At 48.4% G+C, this 13115-nt stretch overlaps 1 protein-coding gene across 1 annotated transcript; it reads left to right on the top strand.

Moving 5' to 3' along the window:
- Positions 1-1792: 1792 nt before the first annotated feature.
- On the top strand, positions 1793-10291 carry LOC308175650 (neuronal acetylcholine receptor subunit alpha-4-like; the record flags this gene model as incomplete). The annotated part of the gene is made up of 8 exons (XM_080551278.1): positions 1793-1921; positions 3231-3275; positions 3414-3523; positions 4121-4337; positions 4655-5197; positions 5746-5775; positions 6015-6245; positions 10166-10291. The coding sequence occupies exons 2-8, from the start codon at positions 3246-3248 to the stop codon at positions 10289-10291; spliced, it is 1287 nt and encodes a 428-aa protein (XP_080407404.1). The 5' UTR covers positions 1793-1921; positions 3231-3245.
- Positions 10292-13115: the final 2824 nt, after the last annotated feature.

Genomic DNA, 13115 nt, shown 5'->3' with positions numbered 1-13115 from the left:
GTTGGTGTAGAGGTGGTGGGGCTTATCATCTTACCATCCGAGAGGAGGAACAGGAGACTCCGTTCCCACACTAGCAGGCTCAGGAACAGCTTCTTCTTCCCTGCAACTGTTCCTCTGCTGAACCCCCCACCCTCCCTCCACCCCCCAACAAGAGGAACATGATCTCCCAGTATCAGTGTACCCCCCCCCCCCCCCCATACCTCTACTGGCTGCACACTCAGGACTTCAATTGCACTTTTTTTTGTTGCACTACTGCTTGTTTACACATACCATATTTATTATGGTCATAATTATTGGTCTCCAATTATACAACTTACATTACATGTAACATACCTCAATACCTATTGCCCTTGTTCAGCTGTACATATCATATTGATATTCTCATCTCATGTATATATTATACTAATGTATTTATACTCACTGTAATACCTTACACTGTAATATCATGCACTGTCTATAATATCATGTCTTTTCCACTATGCCACTATTTGCACTTTCTGGTTAGATGCCAAACTACACTTCGTTGTCTCAGTACTCTGTACAATGCAATGACAATAAAGTTGAATCTGATCTAATCTTACGTTGCAGAACGCACACATAAGGTTAGTTGAAACTGTTGGACTCTATGTTGTAACAGTGCCCTCTAGTGGGAAGAGGTAGTCTCAGTGGTGAATGAACCCAAATGATACCATAAATGATATTATTTTTTAGATCTTTTCAAACAACCAAATCATGATACACACATGATCAAATGTATGAGCCACATGATGTAGCCAAAAGAACACACGTCTTGCGTCATGCAATTTGAATGTATGGCTCAGGGAGGCTGGTGGAGGTAGACATCAGAGGACGGGCTCATTGTAATGTACGGGATGGAATAAGGAACCGTTCCCTATTCCGTTCCATGCATTTCAATGAGCCCCATCCTCTGATGTCTACCTCCACCAGCCTCCACTGCTATGGTTATATGACTTCGTTTTTTAGGTCATTCAAGTTCACGTACAGATATTACTGACGGGAAAGGCATCTTGGTATTACCATGATGGGATTACTCTAGTAGAGAACACAGGGATTACATTGAAGGCCAGAGAAGGATAGATGAGAAGGTAGTGTATGCTCCCTGCATGCAAACTCCAAAGATGAAGAGCTCCATTGTGCTGGTATTGATCCATTATATTTGAGTAAGAGAGGAATATGAAGCAGATGGAGATTGGATGGTTGGAGGTTGATCAATGGGGGACATAAAATGGGATTGAACCATGAAGCGTGTACGGTGTTGTTAGTAAAACAATCAAAGCAGGTGCATATACACTTTACAGTGAATAATGTATGTTTACGTGGAATGTGTAATTGTATGTAAAATAATGTTGTTTTTTCTTCCTTCTCTCCCTCTTCCCCCTCCCTCTAAAATCACTCCTTTCTCCTTCCCCTCTTCACATTCCTCCATCTTCCATCTTCCTCTCATTTCCGACTGTCTCTCTGTCTCTCTGTCTCTCTGTCTCTCTTCCTCCCCTTTGTTTCTCCCCCTAATTCTCATCATTATCCTACTCATCCTAAACAACATCCTTCTACCCTCCTCCCCTCCTCCCCTCTCCCCCCCCCCTACTCCCCCTTCTCCCTTCCTCCCCTCTCCCACCTCTCCCCCCTCCCCTACTGCTCTCCTCCCCTCTCCCACCTCTCCCCTACTCCCCTACTCCCCCTACTCCCCCTCCTACCCTCTCTCCCCTCTCCCCCCTCCCCTCCTCCCCCCCCCCCCTCCCCTCCTCCAGAGTGTTCCCACCCCGGGGCCAGGGCTCAGGCGGAGGACAGGCTGCTGAACACTCTCTTCAGCCGCTACAACAAGCTAGCGCGGCCCGTGGCTAACACCACTGACGTGGTCAGCGTACGCTTCGGCCTGTCCATCGCTCAGCTCATCGACGTGGTGAGGGACAATGACCCATTGATTTCACTCCTGTGATATTGACATTTACACTTTTTTGACAGACACCTTTATTCAAAGCAACTTACAACAAATATATTTGTCTAAGTAAGTGAAACGTCTATCAGTCATCACAAGAAACAGTAATCTAAGCTAGGACAGAGGTCGCAGGTCGCAATTAGCTAGCTATGTTTCCTGTCTCACACTTTATCTGGTTCAGTCAGATGGGGGTGGCATACTATGCTAGGCTTGCAGAATATAGTGTAACCGCATTATAAGTAATGAAATGCTTGACATAAACTATACAACAGGGTCAATAACTGGGGAAGGTTAATCCACAATGCATTTTCGTATTCACACTTAGTGTATATTATCATCATAGCATAGTAGCCTATGTATATCAGGCTATAATTAGGTGGTACCTTCCAGGCCCGTGGTCCTAGGGTACTTCGTAATATCATAGCTTAGTATATCATGTGTTCAACTTGGCCCATATTAGGTGAGTGGTCTACCCCCCTGTCTGTCAATCTCACCCCATTTATGGTTATGGGGGCATATCTGTAGGAACACGCCCCATTGCCGTTTGCGGTTATATATATATATATATATATATATATATATATTATTATTATTATTTATTTTTATTTTTATTGATATGTGATATGATGCATGATCATCATACTAGAGATACAGATGACTTTAAGACAGGGGGAGACTGGTGGAGGTAGAAATCGGTGGACGTGCTCAGTGTAATGCATGAAACATGTGTTGATACTGTTCCTGAATCTGTTCCATGCATTCCAATGAGCCCGTCCTCCGACTTCTACCTCCACCAGCCTCCCCTGCTTCAGGGATCCTACGTTCCCTTACTATAATGAATTGGTGTGGTGCTAATAGTATAGTATAGTATAATAGTATAGTATTGAATAGTTGAAACATGTGACCTTTCTTTTCGAGGGGTACCATGAATTTGCACTTTATCAGTCATTTAAGACCGTGATCATACAGTACATATCCCCTTCCAACAGCCAACTCGTGAGCTTAGAATTATAAGGTTCTATCTCCGTTTAGGGTAGTTCAGAGATACTGAGCGTCAAAGTTTTTACATTCCATTATGTTTTGTGAGATGGAACCTTTGTATTTTATGAATTACTAACTCAAAAATGTAAACATTTTAAAAATAACACCACACAGGCATTAATAAACACCTAATGGATCAGATTATGTAAAAAACTAAATTTGGACAAAAATGGAGATAGAACCTTATAATTCTAACGTCACGAACTCTGTCTCATTGTTATTTTTCTCCAAGGACGAGAAAAATCAAATGATGACCACAAATGTCTGGGTGAAACAAGTGAGTATCTCTCCATCGAATCATTATAGATACTGTCGACAATAGGGTTAGGGTTAGGGTTAGCAGTTTTTGGGCAGCGATTTGGTGTCGAGGGGTCTGTTTGTTGCCATACTGTTACTGTTGGTTCTGCTCTTTCAGGAGTGGTACGACTACAAACTGAGGTGGAACCCTAGAGAATATGAAAACATCACGTCCATGAGGATCCCCTCACAGCTCATCTGGAGACCAGACATCGTTCTGTACAACAAGTACGTTTAGGTTTTCACCCCAAAGTGTCATTATTGATCCACTATAGCCCCCGACTTCCAGGCTACCCACCACCCTCAAATACATGATAGTATATACATATCAGGGAAGGCTGGTGGAGGTAGCTGATGCCTCAACCAGCCTCCCCTAATAGACATAAACTCCATCCAAATACCCTAAATACAGAATGCTGTACATATACATTCCATCCACATACTAACCATGGAGTTAAGATACTCTACCTCTCCATCTGCATACAATCTCACTCCAATCGAATCGTGCTTGTAGCTTGAATGTACAGTACATGTCGTGAGCTTAGAATTATAAGGTTCTATCTCCGTTTAGGGGAGTTCAGAGATATTGAGCGTCCACGTTTTTACATTCCATTATGTTCTGTGAGATGGTACCTTTGTATTTTATGAATTACTAACTCAAAAATGTCAACATTTTAAAAATAACACCACACAGGCATTAATAAACACCTAATGGATCAGATAATGTAAAAAAACAAAATTTTGACAAAAATGGAGATAGAACCTTATAATTCTAACGTCACGATGTGTGATTCATTTGGCTCCTCCCCTCTCTCTCCTCTTCAGTGCCGACGGTGACTTCACTGTCACCCACCTGACCAAGGCCCACCTCTTCCATGACGGCTGGATCAAGTGGGTCCCCCCGGCTATCTACAAGTCCTCCTGCAGCATCGACGTCACCTTCTTCCCCTTCGACCAGCAGAACTGCACCATGAAGTTCGGCTCGTGGACCTACGACAGAGCCAAGATCGACCTGGTCAGCATGGCCAGCAATGTGGACCAGGTGAGTGGCCAGTCAATGTGTACCAGGAGAGTGGGCCTGCACTGTGGACCAGGTGAGTGGCCAGGCAACATGTTCCAGGTGAGTGGGCCTGCATCGTGGACCAGGTGAGTGACCAGCACTGTGGACCAGGTGAGTGGGCCTACACCAGGCTGTGACGTTGAGGACACATCGTCTGTTATGGGTAAATATGAACGGAATGCCTTTCTCATTTCTCATCTCTCTCTCTCTCTTGCTTTCTTTCTCTTTTGTTCTCTCTCTCTCTTTCCCTCCCTCCCTTCCTCTCTCTCCCTCTCCCCGCCCTCTTTCCGGACCTGCAGATGAACTACTGGGAGAGCGGAGAGTGGGTGCTCGTCAGCGCCGTGGCCAACTACAACATCAAAAAGTACGAGTGTTGCCACGAGGTCTACTCCGACATCACCTACTCCTTCCTCATCCGGAGGCTCCCTCTCTTCTACACCATCAACCTCATCGTCCCCTGCCTCCTCATCTCCTGCCTGACCGTCCTGGTCTTCTACCTGCCCTCCGACTGCGGGGAGAAGATCACCCTGTGCATCTCCGTCCTCCTCTCCCTGACCGTCTTCCTCCTCCTCATCACCGAGATCATCCCCTCCACCTCGCTGGTCATCCCGCTGATCGGCGAGTACCTCCTCTTCACCATGATCTTCGTCACCCTCTCCATCATCATCACCATCTTCGTGCTCAACGTGCACCACCGCTCGCCGCGCACGCACACCATGCCGCGCTGGGTGCGCACCGTCTTCCTGGACATCGTGCCCGGCGTCCTGTGCATACGGCGTCCTCCTCCGGCCGTGGTCAAAGAGGTCAACGGCGGGAAGCTCATGGAGATGATGCGCACCAGGGTCGGACGCGGTGGCGGCGGGGGACGGGACGGCGTCTGGGGCGGTGGTGTGTGTTCTGGGCCCGGGGACGGGGCCGGGGACGAGCCCTACTTCTCCCCCTCCACCTCCTCCTCCGCCACCTCCCCTCAGGGTGCCCCCCAGGACAGCTTGGCCCGTTCGTCCTCTCTCTCCCTGGGTCGGCGCACGGAGACGGAGGCCCCCCTGGTGGGGGGGCTACCGCAGCAGCAGAAGCCTCTGGGTCTGGGCGGGTCACTCTCCTCCAGCCACAGCCAGTACACCATCCTCCGGGAGGAACCCCCACCACCACCCCACTCCTCCTCCTCCTCCTCCTTCTCTTCCACCCGGCCAGGCTGCTCCACACCGCCTCCTCCTCCTCCTCCTCCCATCCACCTCCATCGGCCCAGGGAGAAGCACCACCACCACCACCACCACCACCACTGCCAGGCCAGGCCGAAGCTCCGTTCCCTCAGTGTGCAGTATGGCCTGGGAGAGAGAGAGAGAGAGAGAGGCCCCAGAGCTCTGTCCGCGGTCGCTCTCGCAGCATCCAGTACTGCAGCCTGCACGAGGAGGCCTCCAAGGTAACGCATGGATGCTGGTTCAGGACCCCTGTGCTGTGTGTGTGTGTGTGTGTGTGTGTGTGTGTGTATGAGTGTGTGTGCGTATGTGTTGGAGGGTCAGCAAAGGCAGAAGACAAATATCAGCTTGTCCCCCCAAACATCGAAAATGCTCATTCTATTCTATTCTATTCTATTTTCATTGTATTTCATCGCAGAGCTTGAATGGTAAAAGCCTCAGTAAGCCACAGCCTCTCTCCCAGAACCAGCCCCACCCCCTGGGGGAGGAGAGGAGGCAGAGCTGTCCTGTCCTGTGTAGGCGTCACACAGGTGGAGGCGGGGGTCCATACCGGGCAGACGTCACCAAGGCTGGAGGCTCCAGCAACTCCGGGGACGCCCAGGGTCTCCTCTCCCTGTCCCCCTCCCTGTGGAAGGCTGTGGAGGGGGTGCAGTACATCGCTGACCACCTCCGAGCCGAGGACATGGACTTCTCTGTAGGTTTTGATTGATTGATTGATTGATTGAGAATGTTTATTTTGGTCAATTCATAATACAGATATTAAACATTAAAAACATTAAAAACATAACAAATTTACACAGTCACAATGTGTAACACCAGGACCAAAAAGGTGTAGGCTGAAGCCATGGCTTATTGCGCCTACCCTTTTTACATGTATGGTTTTTCCCCATGGAATGGAATGGAATGGAATGGAATGGAATGGACTTTATTTGTCATTGCTACAGTACAGGTACCAAACAACGAAATTTAGGAGGGCTGGCTCCCCTGGTGTTAGGAAAGGGAAAAAAAAAAACATTTTAGAAAAAGCATAAAATCACAAGAAGGTAAGGAGCTGGTTTACATAAATAAAGGCTATGTACACAATCCACTGTACTATACTGCACAGATAGTCAACTAGGGTTGTCATATTGCACAAAAATATTTTTTTTCCCACGTTATTTTAAAGTGTCACAGTTTGCAGGCTTGAAATGTACATGTTTGTGCCTCAGCACTAGCTGCCATACAATCCGTCCAGACTGTCCTGGGCCCAGAACTTAGGCCTTTGCTGTGTTCAGGGCCTTGACGGCCCTGTGGTAGAAGCAGTTCTTCAGTCTGTTTGTCTTAGCGGCCGGGGTCCTGTACCTCCTATTCGAGGGCAGCCTGATAAAGTGTACGTGCCCAGGGTGGGTCGGGTCCCTGGAGATCTTGGAGGCCTTCCTGAGACAGCGTGTGTTGTACAGCTCTTCCAGAGAGGGGAGGGGGGCGCCGGTGATCTTCTGTGCTGTTCTCACGACTCTCTGTAGCGCGTTTCTCTCCGCTGTTGTGCAGCTGTGGAACCAGTTGCAGATGCCGTAGGTGAGGATGCTCTCCACTGCGCCGTGGTAGAAGGCCACCAGTATCTCCTGCTTGTTGTGTTCTTTCCTAAGGCATCTCAGGGTGTATAGCCGCTGTTGTGCCCTCTTGATGGTGCCTTTTGTGTTGTCCTTCCAGGCCAGGTCATCCCGCATGTGATGTCCCAGGAATCGGAGGGTTGAGACTCTCTCCACGCTCTCTCCGTTGATGAGCAGGGGCTGGATCTCGGACTTTTTCCTCCTGAAGTCTACGATGAATTCCTGGGTCTTTGACTTGTTTAGCAGCAGGTTGTTAACCTTGCACAGCTTGCTCAGTTGCTCTACCTCATCCCTGTACGCCGCCTCGTCCCCCCCCGAGATACATCCCACCACGGTGGTGTCGTCTGCAAACTTTACGATGTAGTTGCTGGGGTGGACGGGGGTGAAGTCGTGGGTGTAGAGGTTGTAGAGGATGGGGCTTAGCACGCAGCCCTGGGGGGACCCAGTGCTGAGGCTGAGGGCTGTGGAGGTGTGGGGGCCCACCCGCACCCTCTGGGGGCGGTCGGTCAGGAAGTCCTTGATCCACGCACATATAGAGTGTGATAGACCCAGGTCTAGTAGTTTGGTCACTAGCCTGTCTGGAAGGAGGGTGTTGAAGGCGGAGCTGAAGTCCACGAAGAGCAGTCTCGCGTAGCTGTTTCCCCTCTCCAGGTGGGATAGAGTGGCGTGGAGAGTCGTCGCTATGGCGTCCTCTGTGGACCTGTGGGCTCTGTAGGCGAACTGGTATGGATCCAGGTTGTGCGGGAGGCGTGTGAGTATGTGGGCCCGGACTAGTTTCTCGAAGCACTTCATGATGATTGGTGTGAGTGCCACCGGGCGGTAGTCGTTTAGGCAGCTCACCGTGCTTTTCTTCGGGACTGGGATGATAGTTGAGGTTTTCAGGCAGGGTGGGACGGTGGCCTGGGACAGGGACTGGTTAAAGATGTTGGTGAAAACCCCGGCCAGCTGGTCGGCGCAGTCTCTCAGCACCCGTCCCAGGACGCCATCCGGCCCCGAGGCTTTCCTGGGGTCCACCGCCTTCAGTACGCGTCTCACCTCATGCTCTGTGAGGGTGAGGCTGCTGAGAGCTGGAGAGAGTGGTGTTTGTGTTGCGGTTACCTCCGTTCGCCCCTCGTCGAACCGGGCGTAGAAGGTGTTCAGCTTTCCCGCCAGCAGGGGGTCGTCCTCTGCGGCTGTGAGCCTGTTGGCTCTGAAGTTTGTCATCTGCTGAACCCCCTGCCACATCCGCCTGGAGTCGTTGCTCAGGAGGCATTCCTCAATCTTCTCTCTGTGCTCTGCCTTGGCCGCTTTGATGCCGCGCTTTAGGTTAGCCCTGGTGGAGCTGTACAGCGGTGTGCGCTTCCCTGCGAAGAAGGCGTTGTCCCTCTCGTTGATCAGTTTTTGGACCTTCCCAGTCATCCATGGCTTCGTGTTGGGGTAGACCCGGACCCGTTTGTCCACGGTGACTGAGTTGGTGCAGTTCACTATGTGGTTCAGAACCGACGACGTGTACTGTTCCAGGTCCTCATGCTCATATTCCTGCCAAAGGTCGTCATTTAGGCAGATCTGCAGTGGAGCGGACCCTTCTGGCCAGGTTCTGACAGTCTTAGTGGTGATGGGAGCACTTTTCCCCATTGTAGTGTATGCAGGAATCAGGAGGATTGACACATGGTCAGACATGCCTAGATGAGCTAGCGGACTAGCCTTGTAAGCACGTTTAATGTTGGTGTATACCTTATCCAGTGTTTTTTCTCCTCTCGTTGCACATTTTACATGCTGATAGAACTTGGGTAGTACTGCCTTCAGGTCGACATGATTAAAGTCCCCCGCTATGATGTGAATAGCCTGTGGATCAGTGCTTTGTTGGCTACTAATGACTTCATATAGTCGCGCCAATGCTACTTTGCTGTCTGCGCTAGGCGCTATATACACACATGTAATTAGCACCGCGTTAAACTCCCTAGGGAGGTATGTGGGTCGGCATTTAACAGTCAAGTATTCCAGGTCTGGGGAGCAGTGGCTACTTACAGTTTTCGTGTTTAAGCACCAGCTGTCCTTCGTAGATATAATGAGGCCGCCTCCGCGGGTCTTCTCACTAAGCTCCGTTCGGTCAGCGCGGTGCAACGTACGTCCCTCCAAGCTAACAGTAGCGTCCACAATGTTGTCATTTAGCCAGGTTTCGGTCAGAATAATCACACAGCTATCCCCTACGATGCTGTTTTTGGCCACCTGTAGTACATAATCAAAACATTGCAACTTTTATAAACAAAATTTCACTTACGCATCTTAACAGAAAACTCAAAAGTACCAAACAAAAAACTATATTAATGCGCCTACCCTTTTTACATTAGGTGGATGAGTGACTGAATAAGAATACAGTATGGTGTAATGTTTTGGAAGCACTACATGCTTTGGAAGAGAAATCAATTATTTCACAACCTTATGGGTTCTGTGCTGTTCTACGTAAAAAAAACAAGTTCTAGTGTGAACGTGGGAGCTGGTGTTAGGGGGGGGGGCGTGTCTGTAATATTAGTGCTTTTAATTTTAAGGCCAGAATTGTTCAGTGCACCTGACCGCTATTCAGCCCACCTGAGTGCATGCGAGACAGCGCCCCCTAGCCTAGCACTGTGGTAATTTCACCTGTTACTTGCCGACGCAAACTAAACAATACACCTGCGTCCTGCTTCCGTTATATGCCGGCTGAAAATAATATAGAGCCCAATAATTTTTACTCTCTGTATGAAATGTGTATTTAATGATTGACCATCTATGTCACACACACACACACACACACACACTCACACACTCACACACTCACACACTCACACACTCACACACTCACACACTCACACACACACACACACACACACACACACACACACACACACACACACACATACCATAAATGATGCCAGTGAGTTAAAACCGGTTCACATAATAGGAAACATTATGATCATAATAACAGAACTAATAATCAACATTGTCTTGCTGTAATTCTCTGACTGGACTGAGACACGGATGTATTGTTGTGTCCATTGCCTTCCAGGTCAAGCAGGAGTGGAAGTATGTCGCCATGGTGATCGACCGCATCTTCCTCTGTGTGTTCATCTTGGTGTGTATCCTGGGGACTGTCGGCCTCTTCCTGCCTCCTTGGCTGGCTGGAATGATCTAGAAGCTCCATTCCTTTACTCAGTAGTACTCAAGTTGGAAAAGACAATCAGGGGGGATGGTGGATGTTATCATATGGGGACAATTTTAGCATCCCCACAGTGTCAGTGACTTGGTAAAAATGTCATTGCATGTGTGCGTGCCCCCTCCCTCGCCCACAGTATATTACTCAATATGCAGAAAACTAAATGTTGAAATAGCAGTAATGCCACGTTCATTGATAAAATGACATAAGGGATGGAAAGGGGGGAGGGCAGTTTTAGAAGGGGGATGATTTTGACTGTTTTTATTTCAGGGGGGCCATGCCACCCCCCCTCAACTTGAGTGCTGCCTTTACGTATCTCTTTGTCTCCTACTGTTCTTCTGCACTGACATTATAGACCTGAACAAATGAAACCATCAGCTGAAAGTCGTCCTCCCTCTTGTCTTCTTCTGTCCTGTGTTTCCAGGTCAGTATCGTGAGCTTAGAATTATAAGGTTCTATCTCCGTTTAGAATGAGAAGGTTCTATCTCCGTTTAGGGTCGTTCAGAGATATTGAGCGTCAAAGTTGTTACATTCCATTATGTTTTGTGAGATGGAACCTTTGTATTTAGGATATGTAGATAGAGAGAGGAGGATGCCACTGCTTTAGATCATTGGGATGCACCTGGACTGGCTGTTGATACACAGGATATATTGAGGTCCATGAGCTATAAATAACAAATAAATGGCCAAAAGGACATTCTGAAATTAAGTGAAATGTGTTAAAAAAAACAATGAGCCTTCCTCATAGCTGGTATTGCTCTTTTTGGCTGAAATAACCTCAATTAAATCTCTGACACAGTTTTTCCCATTCCTCCATGCAGAGTTATTCCAGATGTGTTGGTGTTTGAGGGGTGTCTTGTCTTGCATGTGTAGCGGGTACAAATATATGCTGCGCCTTTAAGACGAGCTCACATGAACGCGCAGGTGTGCTTGCGCAGGGGTGCTTGAAAGAGAATCAGTGAGTGGGAACGAGCAACGTGGACGGAGCGGTAACAGTGTGGGCTCTTTACAAGTATATAGTTTTGATAAGAAGATATTACCGAGTGGTCATACAAAGTACGGGATACGTTGATTTGTGAGTGTTTTATTTGGGAAGAGCAGGCCTGAACGTCGTCAGTATCGAGAGGAGAAGCGTGCGCCAGCTCACCCCTCCCCCACCCCGTATGTGAACTGCGAGAGAAAGGAGCTACTCGTGGTTGGTGTTCGTTGTCCTGTACAGAGGAGAAGCGTGCGCCAGTGAGGCGTGGGTTCAGCGAGGTTTCTCGAAGTTTGCCCTGCCAGCCATCAGACACCCTTGACGTGCGATCTCTGCTGTATGGGTAATCTCTGCACTACACCTTGCCATTAGCACTGGACAGCCGCGCATACCGTGCGCAAACGAACAGAACTGTGAACTGAACGGACTAACGCTCGAACGCGCACACACCCACACTGGAAGAAAAGGACTGCTCATTCAGACTGAGATGTGTTAAATGTCAATGTGAAAATAAGAGTGAAATGCCTGTTTTTGAGTTTATCTGCATTCAGTTAAGTTGATGATGTTGTTAAATGTACTCTCTGTGTGACTGCTAGACTCTCTGTGTGACTGCTAGACTCTCTGTGTGACTGCTAGACTCTCTGTGAGACTGCTAGACTCTCTGTGAGACTGCTAGACTCTCTGTGTGACTGCTAGACTCTCTGTGAGACTGCTAGACTCTCTGTGAGACTGCTAGACTCTCTGTGAGACTGCTAGACTCTCTGTGAGACTGCTAGACTCTCTGGGTGACTGCTAATACATTACCATATTGAATTTCTTGACCCAAATGTTAACCGTTTTGTGTTTGGATAATTTTCCATTAGCTCTGTGTTTATTCTTGAGTAAACATTTGAAGGGAATAACAGCTGTAATTTCCCATTTCATTTACTTACCTGGGGGTAGGGGCACCTCACCTGTTTAGCTAGACCTAGGTAAAGTAGGGGGTGGTGTCAGGTCAGTTCGGCACTTGCCTCGCACACACTGCACACACTTTTCACGGCCACCTACTAAAGCCCACTTTACCCCGTCTAAGAGGTTGACGTTAACCCAAGCTACTAAACAGGAAACAACTTGCTCACTCACCTGAACATTGAGGCCATAGGTATTGGGTGTGGGGGACCTAGATCCTGTCCCACTCAGTCCTCCCCAGACTAAGTACTTTGTAACCCCTACAAGGCGGCGGTAATAATCCCGACCGTCACAATTGGCGTCACGAACAGGATAGAATAAGCAACCATTTTTAAGTGGAAGCCATGGCAGAATTAGAGGAACTTAAGAAGCAATTTGAGGGGATGATGGAGAGGTTCAATGACCAAGCCGAGGCCCTGATACAAGCTAGAAGCGAGCATAGAGAAGCTCTGGCATTAGCTAAAGCAGTCATAGATCAGCAAAAAGAAAAGCCCCCTGCATCTATTGTGTATATCCCCAGAGACCGCAAGATTTCAGATTTCAGTGGTAAACAAGGTGATGTAGATATTGAAGAATGGATCACATCAATTAAATCTGCCCTTCAAATCATGAAGGTCCCTATAGAGGACCAAGCCGAGTTCATCAAGCAGCATCTTCAAAACGAAGCCAAACTCACAGTCAAGTATATGGCAGACAAAGCTAAGGATGCAGAGACCATATTTGAAGCACTGCGTAAGACTTATGGTGACAAAGTCCCTTTAGGCACCCGGCTCAAATAATTCTATGACCGCAAGCAGTTGGCAGGAGAGACCATATGTTCTTACGCCTATGACATTCAAGAAAAGCTAATGCGAATTCGTCGTAGAGATGCCAAGCGTG

Source organism: Nansenia antarctica (genome assembly GCF_963989245.1).
Source record: "Nansenia antarctica genome assembly, contig: SCAFFOLD_127, whole genome shotgun sequence".
Classification (NCBI taxonomy): domain Eukaryota; kingdom Metazoa; phylum Chordata; class Actinopteri; order Argentiniformes; family Microstomatidae; genus Nansenia; species Nansenia antarctica.
Note: the sequence above shows the minus strand (reverse complement) of the source record. Positions and strands in the feature narration are given on the sequence as shown.